The 12,382-nt window shown below is 38.8% G+C and overlaps 1 protein-coding gene across 3 annotated transcripts in view; it reads right to left on the reverse strand.

Annotated features, from left to right (window-relative positions):
* The window catches only part of PIK3C2G (phosphatidylinositol-4-phosphate 3-kinase catalytic subunit type 2 gamma), a 213,307-nt gene that overhangs the window by 39,315 nt on the left and 161,610 nt on the right, over positions 1 to 12,382 (reverse strand). For all 3 annotated transcript variants that reach the window (XM_072923803.1, XM_072923804.1, XM_072923805.1), the window contains 3 exons: positions 5,546 to 5,738; positions 4,837 to 4,958; positions 77 to 185 (listed from right to left, as the gene is read on the reverse strand). In XM_072923803.1, coding sequence (XP_072779904.1) covers positions 77 to 185; positions 4,837 to 4,958; positions 5,546 to 5,738 — 424 coding nt within the window. The remainder of the gene's footprint in view (positions 1 to 76; positions 186 to 4,836; positions 4,959 to 5,545; positions 5,739 to 12,382) is intronic.

Here is a 12,382-nt window from a genome sequence, read left to right on the forward strand (position 1 = left end):
GGAAAATTTCCTGAATCTTTTGGTGAAATGCTACTAGAAATGATGTGCAAATAAAAGAAATACTGGAAATGCTCACATTAGCCAGTTTCCTGGAGCCACTTAATAGCTGCTTCAGATAGAGGTTCAAATCCTTCACTCTCTTATGTTCAAGATCCGTAAAAGGTAAATGCCATGAGTGGGGAAACCTGCAAAAGAAGAATATTCATAAGCAGAACTCTTACACTGTATTTACTGAAAATATTTCCAGCTGAACTTAACAGAAGAAAGCCAAGACTTCCTAAGAGGTTTTGCAGGTAAGGGAAGGAATGCTTACAGGATAAGCTTACAGGTCACATTACACTCACTCTCTTCTAATAATTTGCTGGTAAATTGTCTCATACTGAAGCACTTTTCCTCTCTAAATAATTTATTTACAAGTAAATAAACAAACAAATCCTAAAAGACACTTCTTTGCACTTTATGGTCTCTAAATAGATTTAAATAACTGGCCCTTTATGATCCCAAGAAAACATTGCCTTTTTGCACAACATATCTCTGATCTCAGCCCACAGTTGACATATCCTTACCACAGAACATTGAGCACCAAAGCCTTACAGCAACAATGTGACATTTGATAAATATATCATTGCTTGCATTTTTGCCTCAGCTATTTAGAGTGTAGATAAGGTTTTCAGAGTGGGCCTCTGATCCCATATCTAATTCCAGGTACTAGCATAATAAAAATAATAAATGAAAACAAATGATCATCACACTAACAAAATCAATCCCAGCAAAAGCAATAACAAAAAAATAGCAAAAGTAATATTCTTGCAGAATTTTTATTAAGATGAATTTAATTTTGGGTTAGTAAATAAATTACACATGCACAGAATGGCCTTGTGTCAATTTTCAAGTACTTTGGTGGTTGAAAATGTCAAAACCTCCCATTTTTTTACTTGAATCATCTTTGCATTTTAGAGACAATGCATATTGGATCAGTCAAAAGGTTAGAGTTTTAGCAACACACATAATCAATTTATATTAACCTTGCCCTGACAAAGGGTATTTCTCTCCCAGGCTGAAGGAGCATTAGAAAAGCTATCTGTGTTAAATTGCACATAATGGGTTTTGTGATACAGGTTGCTAATAGCTGGATTCATAATTAACGTTATGCTTTATGTCCTCTAATGTATGAGACAGAGAAAGTGAAAATTTTCATCTGGTTGTATTTCATGTCCCCCCACCACCACCACTGTAAATAGTCAAGTGTGTCTTGTTTACAAACCTTTTTCTTTTCTGCTGATGCCTTGTGAAGGCTGATCTAGAACAGAGGCTGGACAGAGTTACAGAATAAAGCAGGGGATTATTAAAAGGATCTCCTCCATGGATCCATCTTGGGCAGCACAAGAACCCAGCCAGGGCTGCACCCAAGATGGACCAAAATGGTCCCAAAATGCACGAGCGCTCATGGGGGCTCTCACTGGGATCAGTTCTCCATTTGCACCTTGGAGTTCATTGTCCCATTCCAGCTTTAGCCCAGGCAGTCCCATCCTGCTTGTTTTTCTCTCTCCAGCCCACGTTGTTTGTGCTCTTGGGCCTGAGATTTGGGTCATTTGTCCTTGGTCCCCAGCTGGAGAAGGAATTGTTTTGTCTCCCTGCTCTGTGCAGAGAGCTCACCATCCCCTCATATGAAGCTCAGAACTGCACACTAAAGCAGCACAGAATCTGAAAAATATAAAACCTAAAACTTGAGTCATCACTGCTATGAGCTTTTTTTAAATCCAGTAGAACTCAACAGGTGTCTGAAGGGTTCAGACAAAGATCTGTCTAGTTTGTGATACACTTGGCCAGCCTTTAGGAAGGCAGAATCCTGTAGGGAAAACTCAGAGCTGGTGTGACTTAGTCTGGGATTAATCCAGCAGGATGACATCAGCATGCTGCATGTGTGGATGAACTTCTGATGGTCCCTGCCCATGGCACTGGAGGATCAGGGCTCAGTTAGGGGCTGAACAGATGGACAGGAAGAGGTGACCCTTCCCTTACAAAATCACAGTGGCAGGACGCACAATGAAGAGGGAAAAGTGACATGACCCTGTTTCATGACACATGTGAACAGCACAGATAAAAATAGAGCCCAGGTCATCTGGAACACAGAGGCTTCTTTCAAGGGGCGGGAGAGGAGACCAGTTTGGAAGCAGCTTAAAATGAATTAGCCTGTGTAACACAAAGAGAGGGCTCTGGCTGGAAAGTGCAGACCCTCAGAAGATGCATCCAGAGCATAGGGGCCAAACAGAGGACAGAGAAACTGCAGATGGAGAGCCCCAGTGACTGCTGGAGTGAAGGACAATGTGAACCTTGTGGTGACACTGAACCCTTTCTCTAAAGCCCTTCTTGCTTTTGATGGATCCTGGCTGTGCTGTAAGTGGCCCTGCCCTTGTGAGTGCACTTGTGTTAGAAAAAGATGCCAAGTATCAGGTTGAACTTCCCATTCTGATACTTGTGATCTACTTTAAATGGATCAAAAAAATATAAACGTGCACTGTCAGCAAGCGTCCTGTGCAGAATATTGCATTTCCTACTTGTCTGAACATTGTTCTGTGTCTAAGTTATGTCACCTATGTGTTTTGTTGGTTGAAAAAATTTTTGCCACTTTATAAAACAATAATTAAACACAATTAATCCCCTCTCAGAAATCAAAAGAGAAGGATGGTGCTAGAGTGCAAGGACTTGCTTAGGGCAGCTGTGTTTCTAACTTGTAAATATAGGCTGAATGAACACATGTCAATAGCAAAATTTCAGATTCTGGGAACTCTGAGCTTGTGCCATATGTTTCTTACAATACACTCGGTATTTAGCACTTTTATGAAGCACTCTCATATTTCATTGTTTTCTCCTAATGAGACATGAATATGTACAATTCCATAGAATCATTACAAAGCAGAAACCAAGTCCTTTCTGTTAGCAGTTCCAATTATTCTAGCAATATTAAATATTTAAATTTTTTAATCAGATACTTTTAAACTGATTTTGTGATTACATTGTGGAACAAGGCTTTTTCCTTCCTTTGAAGCATCTGGCATCAGCCAGAGCTGGAGCTTTGTAGCACACAGGCAGACTAATGGTCTGATATGGCATGGCAGTTTCAGTAATAACTTCCTATAAAGAAATAATTAGGTTTTTATTATTAGAATAAAATCTGGGATGAATGAAAAACCTCAAATTGATGAAGTTCTGTTAGAACACAATGCAAAATTTTAACATTAAAAAATGTGCCTATCAAGAAACATCATAAAATGAATTATTTTAACACAATCTTAGGGAAAGATCCTGCAGTGACAGGATACTGCTGAGACTGAATTATGGCAATGAAGCACTGGAGCTCCTAAAGACAGCCTCAGTATATGCAGATTAACCCTCTGTGAGTTCTGAAGTGCTCTTCAGCTGTGAAAATGCTGCAAAGGATTTTATCAGAGGTAGATTTATCTGAAAAATGACTAGTACTATTTTTAAAATTCACTACAGGGTTTCTGAGGTTTATGTGTTTCCAAAGAGAAATGTATTTTCTTTTCAAAGGGCTCTGCTCACCACAGGAAAAATTCATAAACAGGTACTTTTTAAATATTTTATTTTACAACCCAATAGTTATCCTGCAAGTATCTCCAAATCAAAACCATGATTCAAGCAATTTCAGTATTTGTTTAGTGAAATTTCAATTCTCACCAGCTGCTGCAAACCAGCTCATGTGAGAAAGCCATAATGAATCAAATTGGAGTCAATAAAATCCCCTCAGGCAGGAGACAGATTCTCTAGAATTAACTAACCTTAAGCCATTTTTCAGAATGCTTCTCATGAGCTTGGGGGAATATCACCCTTGGATCTGAAAGTCATGGATTTTAAGTTCAAATCATGTTGTTTGTGGCTATTTACTTCATGTCAAATCCAAAGACTTGAATCTCAGCTTGGTTCAACTAAGCTGCTTGTATTTTAGGCCAGATTTGTGGGGTTTTTTTTGTAGATTGAGCTTGAAGAAGGGCTTCAAGCTCAACCAGGTGAGTCAGAAAGACTCAGTCCTGTTTGCGAGAGGACTACTTTGTACTCACTGGTGTATGCAGTACAAGGTATATGATATATGTGGAAAAAATCACTTGTATTTCTGAAGCCATGGGCAATCATTACATAAGGCAAAGCTGGTTTATATAAGACAGAAATAAACCATGGGACTCACTACCCCAGGAAACTGTAAAGAAATAACATTCAGAAAATGAAAAGCAGGAACGGACATGCACATGGATAGAAAGTAATATTCAGAATTATTGCAACTAATGACAGATTTTTCAAAGGATGTTAAACGGAATTATGTGAGGCACAAAGTCTTGGGCTTGGGGCAGGATAGTACCTAAGATTATTGTGTATTTCTCAGCTGGGGGAATGTGCACCACGTTGTAAAAATGTTCATCGTGGTGCTAGATTTCTGTTCTGACCCACTGTGAACATTCATACATTGCTTTAACATATAGATCTTGCTATGAGTTTTGATAAACATCATGAAGAAAGTAAAAACTATTAAAGGCACCCTTAATTAAGTCAACACCACTTACTCTTTAATTTCAGGAATAGTTTTGTCAGGCCCAAGCTGTTCCCCTTTTCTCCTCCCATTAAAAAAGGAACAATAAAATAGAAAACTTAGACTGCCACAGCGGTCTGTGATTCAGTTTCTTCTGGGGCTGAATAGGAGGCTTGATAGAATATGTCACTCTGACTTTGTGTTTCTAAAAATACATCTGCTGTGAATATTCTTACAGATTTATCTGAGCACAGAAGAGAGAACCACTTAACAGCAGAATAACATTGACTTACTCTGGGAGGGCATGAGATGGGAATTGCTTCTGGAGATGACTGTGAAGTTTGGAAAACTGATGGAAGGATTTTTCCACGAAGGTGACCACATTGCAGGTTTGCACCACCTGGATGAGGTATACCTGTGACAGGGGAAAAAGAGAAGCAGAGCAGAGAAATGACCAAAGAGACAAATTAAAAAAAAAAAAAAAAAAAAAAAGGCACAAGAAAATATATAGGGTGATTTCAACAAAGAAAAACCTTCTTTTAATGTAGTGCCAAGTGCCAGAGAATTCAGTTTGTAATTCATAGTCTTTGCTGCACGGGAAGAGAAACTTGCCTGGGTAGCATACAACTCAAACACTGAAAGATCACTGCAGTATGTGAAAACTAATAGTGCACCATTAAAGCATCATATAACAGCCTCCAATTTCTATTAGGCTTCCTAATTTTGTGCCATGCTTTCCTTCTGGATGCTTTAATTAGCTCCTGATTTATTTTTCACTATAGGGAATGAACTGTTCTCCTTAATGGCTCCCTGCAAATATCTGTCTGCCTGGTGCTTTTGCTCTCTGGTAGCTCACTGCTTATGGCACCACTATTCATCCCATGATACTTTTAATGTAGCACAAGCACATCTTCTAAAAAGGAAGAGGGAGAGTGCATGATTTCTTGAAAGTGTCATTAAGGATCCAGGCAAATGAGGGCAAGCAAAGAACATAATACATACAGAGTCAGGCTTTCTGCTGAATCCCAGAATGGTGGCCCTGGCGATCGACCTCTCTGTGTCCAGCACCATCCATTCCTGGGGGACAGTCTCTGGAGCTGGAGGCTTGGCAGAGCTCCCCACTGACATCTGCACAAGCGTGTGGATCAAGTTATTGAGTTTAACAGGAAAGCACTCCAAACTTTCCTTTATTTTCCTGAAGAACAAAGAAACACAAGAGGTACTAGTTATGCTTTTTTTTTTTTTTTTTTTTTTTTTTTTGTTTGGTTGTTTCCACTCCTTGACCCCTCTTTTTATGGATCCAAGTCCAAAAAAATCCCAAATTCTAAAGCTTACCTCATATACCCCACCACACACCAGTCACTGCTCTTTGCACTGCAGCACGTGAGCCCCTGAGCTCCACTGCTTAAAGGAGTGCTCTTGCCACAACCTGCCTCAAGGCTCAGCTTGGAGCAGATATTCTTCATGAGCTGGACTTCTTTCAGACATCAGGGACAAGCAGAACATTTCCATGTGTGTTCTGAGGAGACCCAGAGTTGAACAGCACGTGTTCATTTTGCTGAGCAGGACAGGAGGCACTAGTTATGATTATATTTATTTTTGGTTACACTAACCTCACATGGGCTTACACGTGTTTGAGCAAGGCTCTTGGATTTAATTTGTGATTTAGCTGAGCATGATGTGTTGCAAAATCCTCTACCTAGCTCTTAAAAGCTTGATCCCTGTGGAACTGCTTAAGATGAATTAAAAAAAAAAAAGAATTTTTCCCCTGGTATCTCACTCCATCTCCTCCCTGTGCAAGGGGAGCCAGAACACTGTTTTGATTGCCTAGAGTTTTGAGATCTTTCATCCGAAAAGACACAATAGATTAAAAAAAACACCCAGATAAACATGAAGATATGTACTGCAAATGTGAGAGTGAACTCAACTTGAGAAATAACACTACAAGATAATCACAGGACTTTGAAAAGTGAGATGCAGTACTCTTTAGAAAACACTTGCTCTCTTGAATTCAATTGCTAATTGAATTTTAAGACCTATTAACTTCTGATGGTAATTTTTTTTGTTTCCCTACTTATTTCTGTACCTTGGTGAAGATATCCTATATATGTTCTGACTGTATAGAACAACAATCCATTCATTTCAAATTGTGTGGCAGCAAACCCTTTACTAAATTGTCAGGGGGTTGCTGTGTTTCCTTTTTCTTTTTTTTTTTCTATTTCAATCTCCCAGTTTTGGATTTTATCTAACTAGGTTACAAGGGCTGTCAACACCCTTAACCACCTTCATCATGCCTTGTTCAAAGCTCAGCAAATGCTTCACCTGTCATTTCAGATTAGATTTTTATTCATGGGTTTTCTGTGAGTGGGTTGGAATGCGTAGTGCAATCATTTGAAATCAAGTCCATTCATTTCATTAGCCTAATTTCCATGATCCCAGATGCTCTGGCTAAAGTCTGTAGCTTCACAGATGAAACCAAACCAGAAAGAATAAGGAATATTCTACCTACATCCATCTCCCCAGCTCACCCCTCTGAAATTCAGATTTTATTCAAAATAGTGTGTGAATTTATCATATGCTAATTAAGCATAGTAAATGGTGGAAAGAGGTATATGTTACTCCTAATGTAATACAAGGAAAGGTACCTCAGAATTGATTTGGTTAATTATCTTAATTATTAATTACGTTCTTCAGAAACAGATACAAACTATTTAATAAATTAAGCAAATTAACACTCTAATGTAAAACAAGAAAACAAATCTCCTTTCAAAATATTTGTACAAAATCAATTCAGTGATGCTTAACCAGGCTGCATCAGGGTGAACTCTTCCTTTTTAACTCCTATGTGTTTAATTTAATGTGTAGTTTAAACACTTCCTAAATCACTGAGACATTAGGTTACAGAATCTGTAACTGGCCATATTATGGCAGAGCAGTTAGGGAATTTGCCACATTATTATAAAAGAGAGAAGTGATAACTTTGCAGCTAAACACGCTGCATTTTAATTTACATAAAACAGGCCTCAGCTTGTAAATTACTACTAATTCAGACATCATCACTACACAGAACTGCCTGATATCAGACTACCACTATTCCTTCCATGGGGCCATTAGGCTTCTAAAACACTTTTAAAACCCAGATTGCTAATCACATACTTTAGATCTAAAACAGAGCCTTGTGTTGTCATTGCTGCACATTTTTCCTGTGAGTTATTTGAAATGATTACATCTAAAATCAAATAAGGACAGAAGTATGAGTTGTTTTCTCCCCCTCTCTGTTTTGACTGCATGTAGTCCTCTTTGCTACGATAGAAAACATTAAGCAAAACTTATTACATGTAATCAATTAAGAATTCAAGGTCTCTTTGCTATTCTTTGTCTCCCCAGCAAGGTGGAACAACTCTGCTTGTGGCTCTCTGCACTTTCTTTCAAGGGCAAATTGGCTTGAGGAAATCCTTTTTCCCAAAAGCTGGTTCCTAACTAAAAATGGAGCAATGGCGTGCATCAAGCCCATGTATCTTTATCTTTTTGAGATTTTGCAGTTTATTTTTGGCCTGGATCAGTTCAGTGACCCAGTTTATCACACTGTGGGTACCCGATTCCCCTTTCTGCTGGTATTTATAAAGTTCATCCTGAGGACCAGGAAACTTCCAGCGGTGGAAGTTTCTCCCTGAACTCTCCCAGATCCCCATACACCTTCTTTTCTCTAGCCACATTAAGCTTAGCAATAGTTGAAAGCAGTAAGGTCATGGGTATTGTTTGTAAAAATCCTCCTCTTTCTCCCTGGCAGTTGCCACCTTTGCCTGTGCTCAAAGATGGTTGTGTCTTCACAAAGATGACAAAAAGTTTTGTATTTATTTGAGAGCTGTGGTAGCCCAGGCTGCATGGAAAATTAGTGTCTGAAGGTCTAGAGATAGCTAAATTAAGTGAACAGCACAAAGGGTATTAAAAGCCCAGGTTAATCAGAAGAAAACTGGAAACTGTCATTAAGTAGAGTAATATTAGCAGTGAAACCAGATATTGCCAACACAGTTTTCAGGGAGAAAAATGCTATTTTCCACATGACAATAACTGTTTACCATGCAGATTGGTGTCTGACCTACTTCTCAGAAAAGAAAGTTAAATATCTGGGTTTATTGAAAAGTAATGACTTTCAGCTTTCCACCTGCTGAATTGACTTGGAATTTCAGATTTGGCTTCTTTCTTTCTACAGAGCTGTCAAATTACAGTATCAGGTAAAACATGAACAGACTGGCTGGCTGCTTGTGTAAAAGGAGATGGATGAAAAGTTTGGCTGATGTTTTCACGAGTGAGTAGTGGTAGTTTGCCACTTTAGTTTTAGGAAGCAGACATTCCTTATGGGACTTACCGATATTCTGAGGGCTGGTGCTTAACAGCCTTTATACACAGCACATACAACCATTATTACTGACTAGTTATTAAGATTTTAGCCTTTGTGGATATTTCTTTATCTTTCTTGATGATATCCTGCTTCCCATTTCCATCTAGGCCTCAAAGTCATTTACAGTATTATGATCAAAATTTATTTCCATGGGATGTTCAGATGTTAATTAACAGTGTTTCATTTATATTCCACATTTCCATCCATGAATTTACCAAGCTCCATTTTAAAACAAGTTGAGTTATATGCCCACATATTAATAGAGTTTCCCAGAATATTACTGCTTTCAGCAACAAACCTTTAATAATATGAATTCCTCAAAAAACATAAATTCAAGTGGGAAATCTGCCTTCTCCTCCTATGGGGCACATACACCACAATCTTTACAAACTACTTGAGCATCACTGAAATAAAGTTTAGTGTTTGGTCCATTCCCTTTCAGATGGCACCAACTTCCACTGTCTTTCACCTGTGTGGGAAATTTCTTGCTGAAATACCCTCAGCCACCTGAGAAACAGAGTTGACTGATCAATTTGAGATCAGCATCATGTTTTGAAAGGAGTTACTGTGGATTGTCCAGCTGGAAGCTGCTGGCATTTGTGGTTTGGAGTGGATGTGCTTGACCTAGCGACAGGTACCTAAAAAATGAGTCCATTAATAAATAAACAAAGCAGCTGACCCAAGCAGCACCCCCCTCCATCAGGCTGCTGAAGATATGCAATGTGCTCCCCTGGTAATTGTCAGATCCACCCTGCATCTCTTATTTATGGGTTTCTATTGAGTGTGTTAGATTGCACACTGCAATCAATTGAAATCAACTCCATTCATTGCATTAGGCTAACTTTATACTCTTAAAACCAATTTTAAATATGCATCCCTGTGCAGGCACATTAAAAATGTCAGGCAGCCACACCATGCTGACATTTGAAGACATCTGCAGAAAACCATAGAGGAAATTTATATCCAGAGGTAAGATGGGTTTCCATTTTCTGATAAAACTGTGCTGTCAGGGGAAGAGGAAAGGAGGGAGGGGTAAGGATCAAATTGAGTTTCAAGGATCAAACTGAGTTCAGGGCAGATGCTGGAGAGACAACGATGTTTCATTTGGCAGTAGGTGCACAGGACTGACAAGGAAACACAGAAACTCTTGTTTAACTCTCAATTGGTGCTTTGTTTATCCACCATGTGAGGGTGTGACCTTCCAGAGGGCTGTGAGCTGCGAGGCTGAACGCTGCTGCTCATCAGCTCATAGCTGGGGACTGACCCCATGTAGGAAGAGCTGCACACAAATGACACCACAGACTGTTGCACACGACTTAAATCAAGAATGAGACCAAAGGAATTCAGTAAAACACAGAACACTTTAGGAGCCTGAAAGAGGGTCAGTGCATTACAGTCTAAACTCCGACACAATTGTTCTGCCAGCCAAAGAGGTGACGGCAAAGAACAAATGAACATCGCTCTGCCAGGAGCATTTGTGACATCATTCATCATTTCATCCTGTTTCTAAACAACACTAGGGCCAGTGGCAGTGTTATTGCTAAAACAAACTCAGAAAATTGCTAAAAACAGCCTATTTCTACTGAAATACAGAGGAATACTCTTCTCCTGTTTCCACTAGCAGAAGATTGGGATTTTCTGTAGACACATTATAGGGTTGAATCTGAAAGATTACAATAACTACCTTGTACTTAGAACAAGAAACACCTTTCTGTTGGCAACATTTAACATTCCAACTCCCCTTGTCTAGAAAAGAGCTTGTAAAAAACAATGAAGTGTTTTTGGAAGCAATTATAGAAAAAAGGAACTAGAAATTGTGAGGGATTTGAGAATTACTAGAAGTTTTGTTAGTAATCAGAACTTCCAATTTTCTTGTCTTTCTAAGGGCAGTTTGAAAAACAGATACAGGAGTAAGCCAGAGGTTGACCATGAAAAGTATGTAACTGGATTTTTTTATCCTATCAATATTTTATCAATATCCTATCAATATTTTATCTTATCGATATTTTATCCTATCGTTATCCAGTCAGGTTGGAAAGTGCTTTTACAGAGGGGCAGCCTCTGCATGGATTTGGGTATCAGGCCATCCCAAAGTCTTTATTTTGAAAAAATGCCTGGATACAATTTCCAGAAGTTAAAATCCTACTAGGCATGAGGCCTGATATTATCCCCATGTTCAAACATATTGAAAAGTTAATATATTTTTTTGAATTATAGAAATAATGTTCAAGTGAATAGAATCTGGAATAAAGAAGAAAAGGAAGAGAAATGAGATCCGTGGAAATTCATGAACTAATGTAAAGAGATTTTCTTCTTGCAAATGAGCATATATGATAGAAACATATTCGAGGAATATTAATGAATAAAATATGCACTTGAGAAATATCTGTCTTTTCTACGTGATGTAATGATGGACAATAACAAAGCTTCAGCATTTTGAAGGAAACTGGAACAACAGCTCTGGAGCTTGCAGAATGCATTTTAGGAGAAAACGCAGTTTCAAATAAGAACAGAGCCCACAGCACAGCTAATTTCTTGGTGTGCAGGAATTGAGTGGAATTTCCTTCATTTCCTTAACACCACCTTTAACAAGAAATTCCTTCTAAGGGGAAGAAGAACATTCTGGCCTCTGAGCCCTAATTATAGTCTCTGGGAGCTGAATAGGTTTTCCTAACCCTAACACAAACCTCTACCAGCCAACAAAGCACACCAACTCTTCCAAAATCCATACTCTGTTTTAAAATGTTAATATTGAATGGGCTTCGCTTCAAGGCTCAGTTTCACACTATCAGTATAGGTCCAGTCCAGACTTGTTCCTTTCTGAAATTTTTCTGAAAATGTTATTTTCTCATGTCTTATGGCCTTATTCCACATGCTTTGGCTGAGGAAGACTGCAGGTGAATTCTCACCCTGAAGTGTCCCTAACCCTCAAAAGAAAGGCTGTGGAGATCCAGCCCTGCCCTGAAGCAAATCTTCATCCTTACTCTTCCAGCTAAGCAAGGGTTGCCAACCCTAACCATGACTGACCCAGCTGGAAGCTGATCCTTTCCACCTCCAGAGGGGCAGCAGCTCTGAGCTTTGCATGCCACTGATGCAATTTTCACTCTGAAGGCTCTGTTTTGTATATCCCAGCCCCTTTTCACTAGTTAAACAAACTGGGTATTTCGCTCATGAGAGACAGACACAACCACCTGAACTAGTTGACAGAATTAAGATTTCTACAGTTTAATTAGAAACTGCATGTTTCCTACTTGAAGTGGAACTAGAAGTTTGTAATTTAGGAATATATGAATTTTTAAAGGAAAGGATAAGGTAGGAGTTGATAGTAAATGTGAAGCTGTAATTAAATTTTAAAATATAACAATCTTGCTAAGGGGCAGGAGTGAAAGTATACGAAAAAAGCAAGTGCTACAGGAAAAGGAATTCAGTGCTGTGCT

The sequence above is a fragment of the Taeniopygia guttata genome, chromosome 1A (assembly GCF_048771995.1).
Source record: "Taeniopygia guttata chromosome 1A, bTaeGut7.mat, whole genome shotgun sequence".
Taxonomy (NCBI): Eukaryota; Metazoa; Chordata; class Aves; order Passeriformes; family Estrildidae; genus Taeniopygia; species Taeniopygia guttata.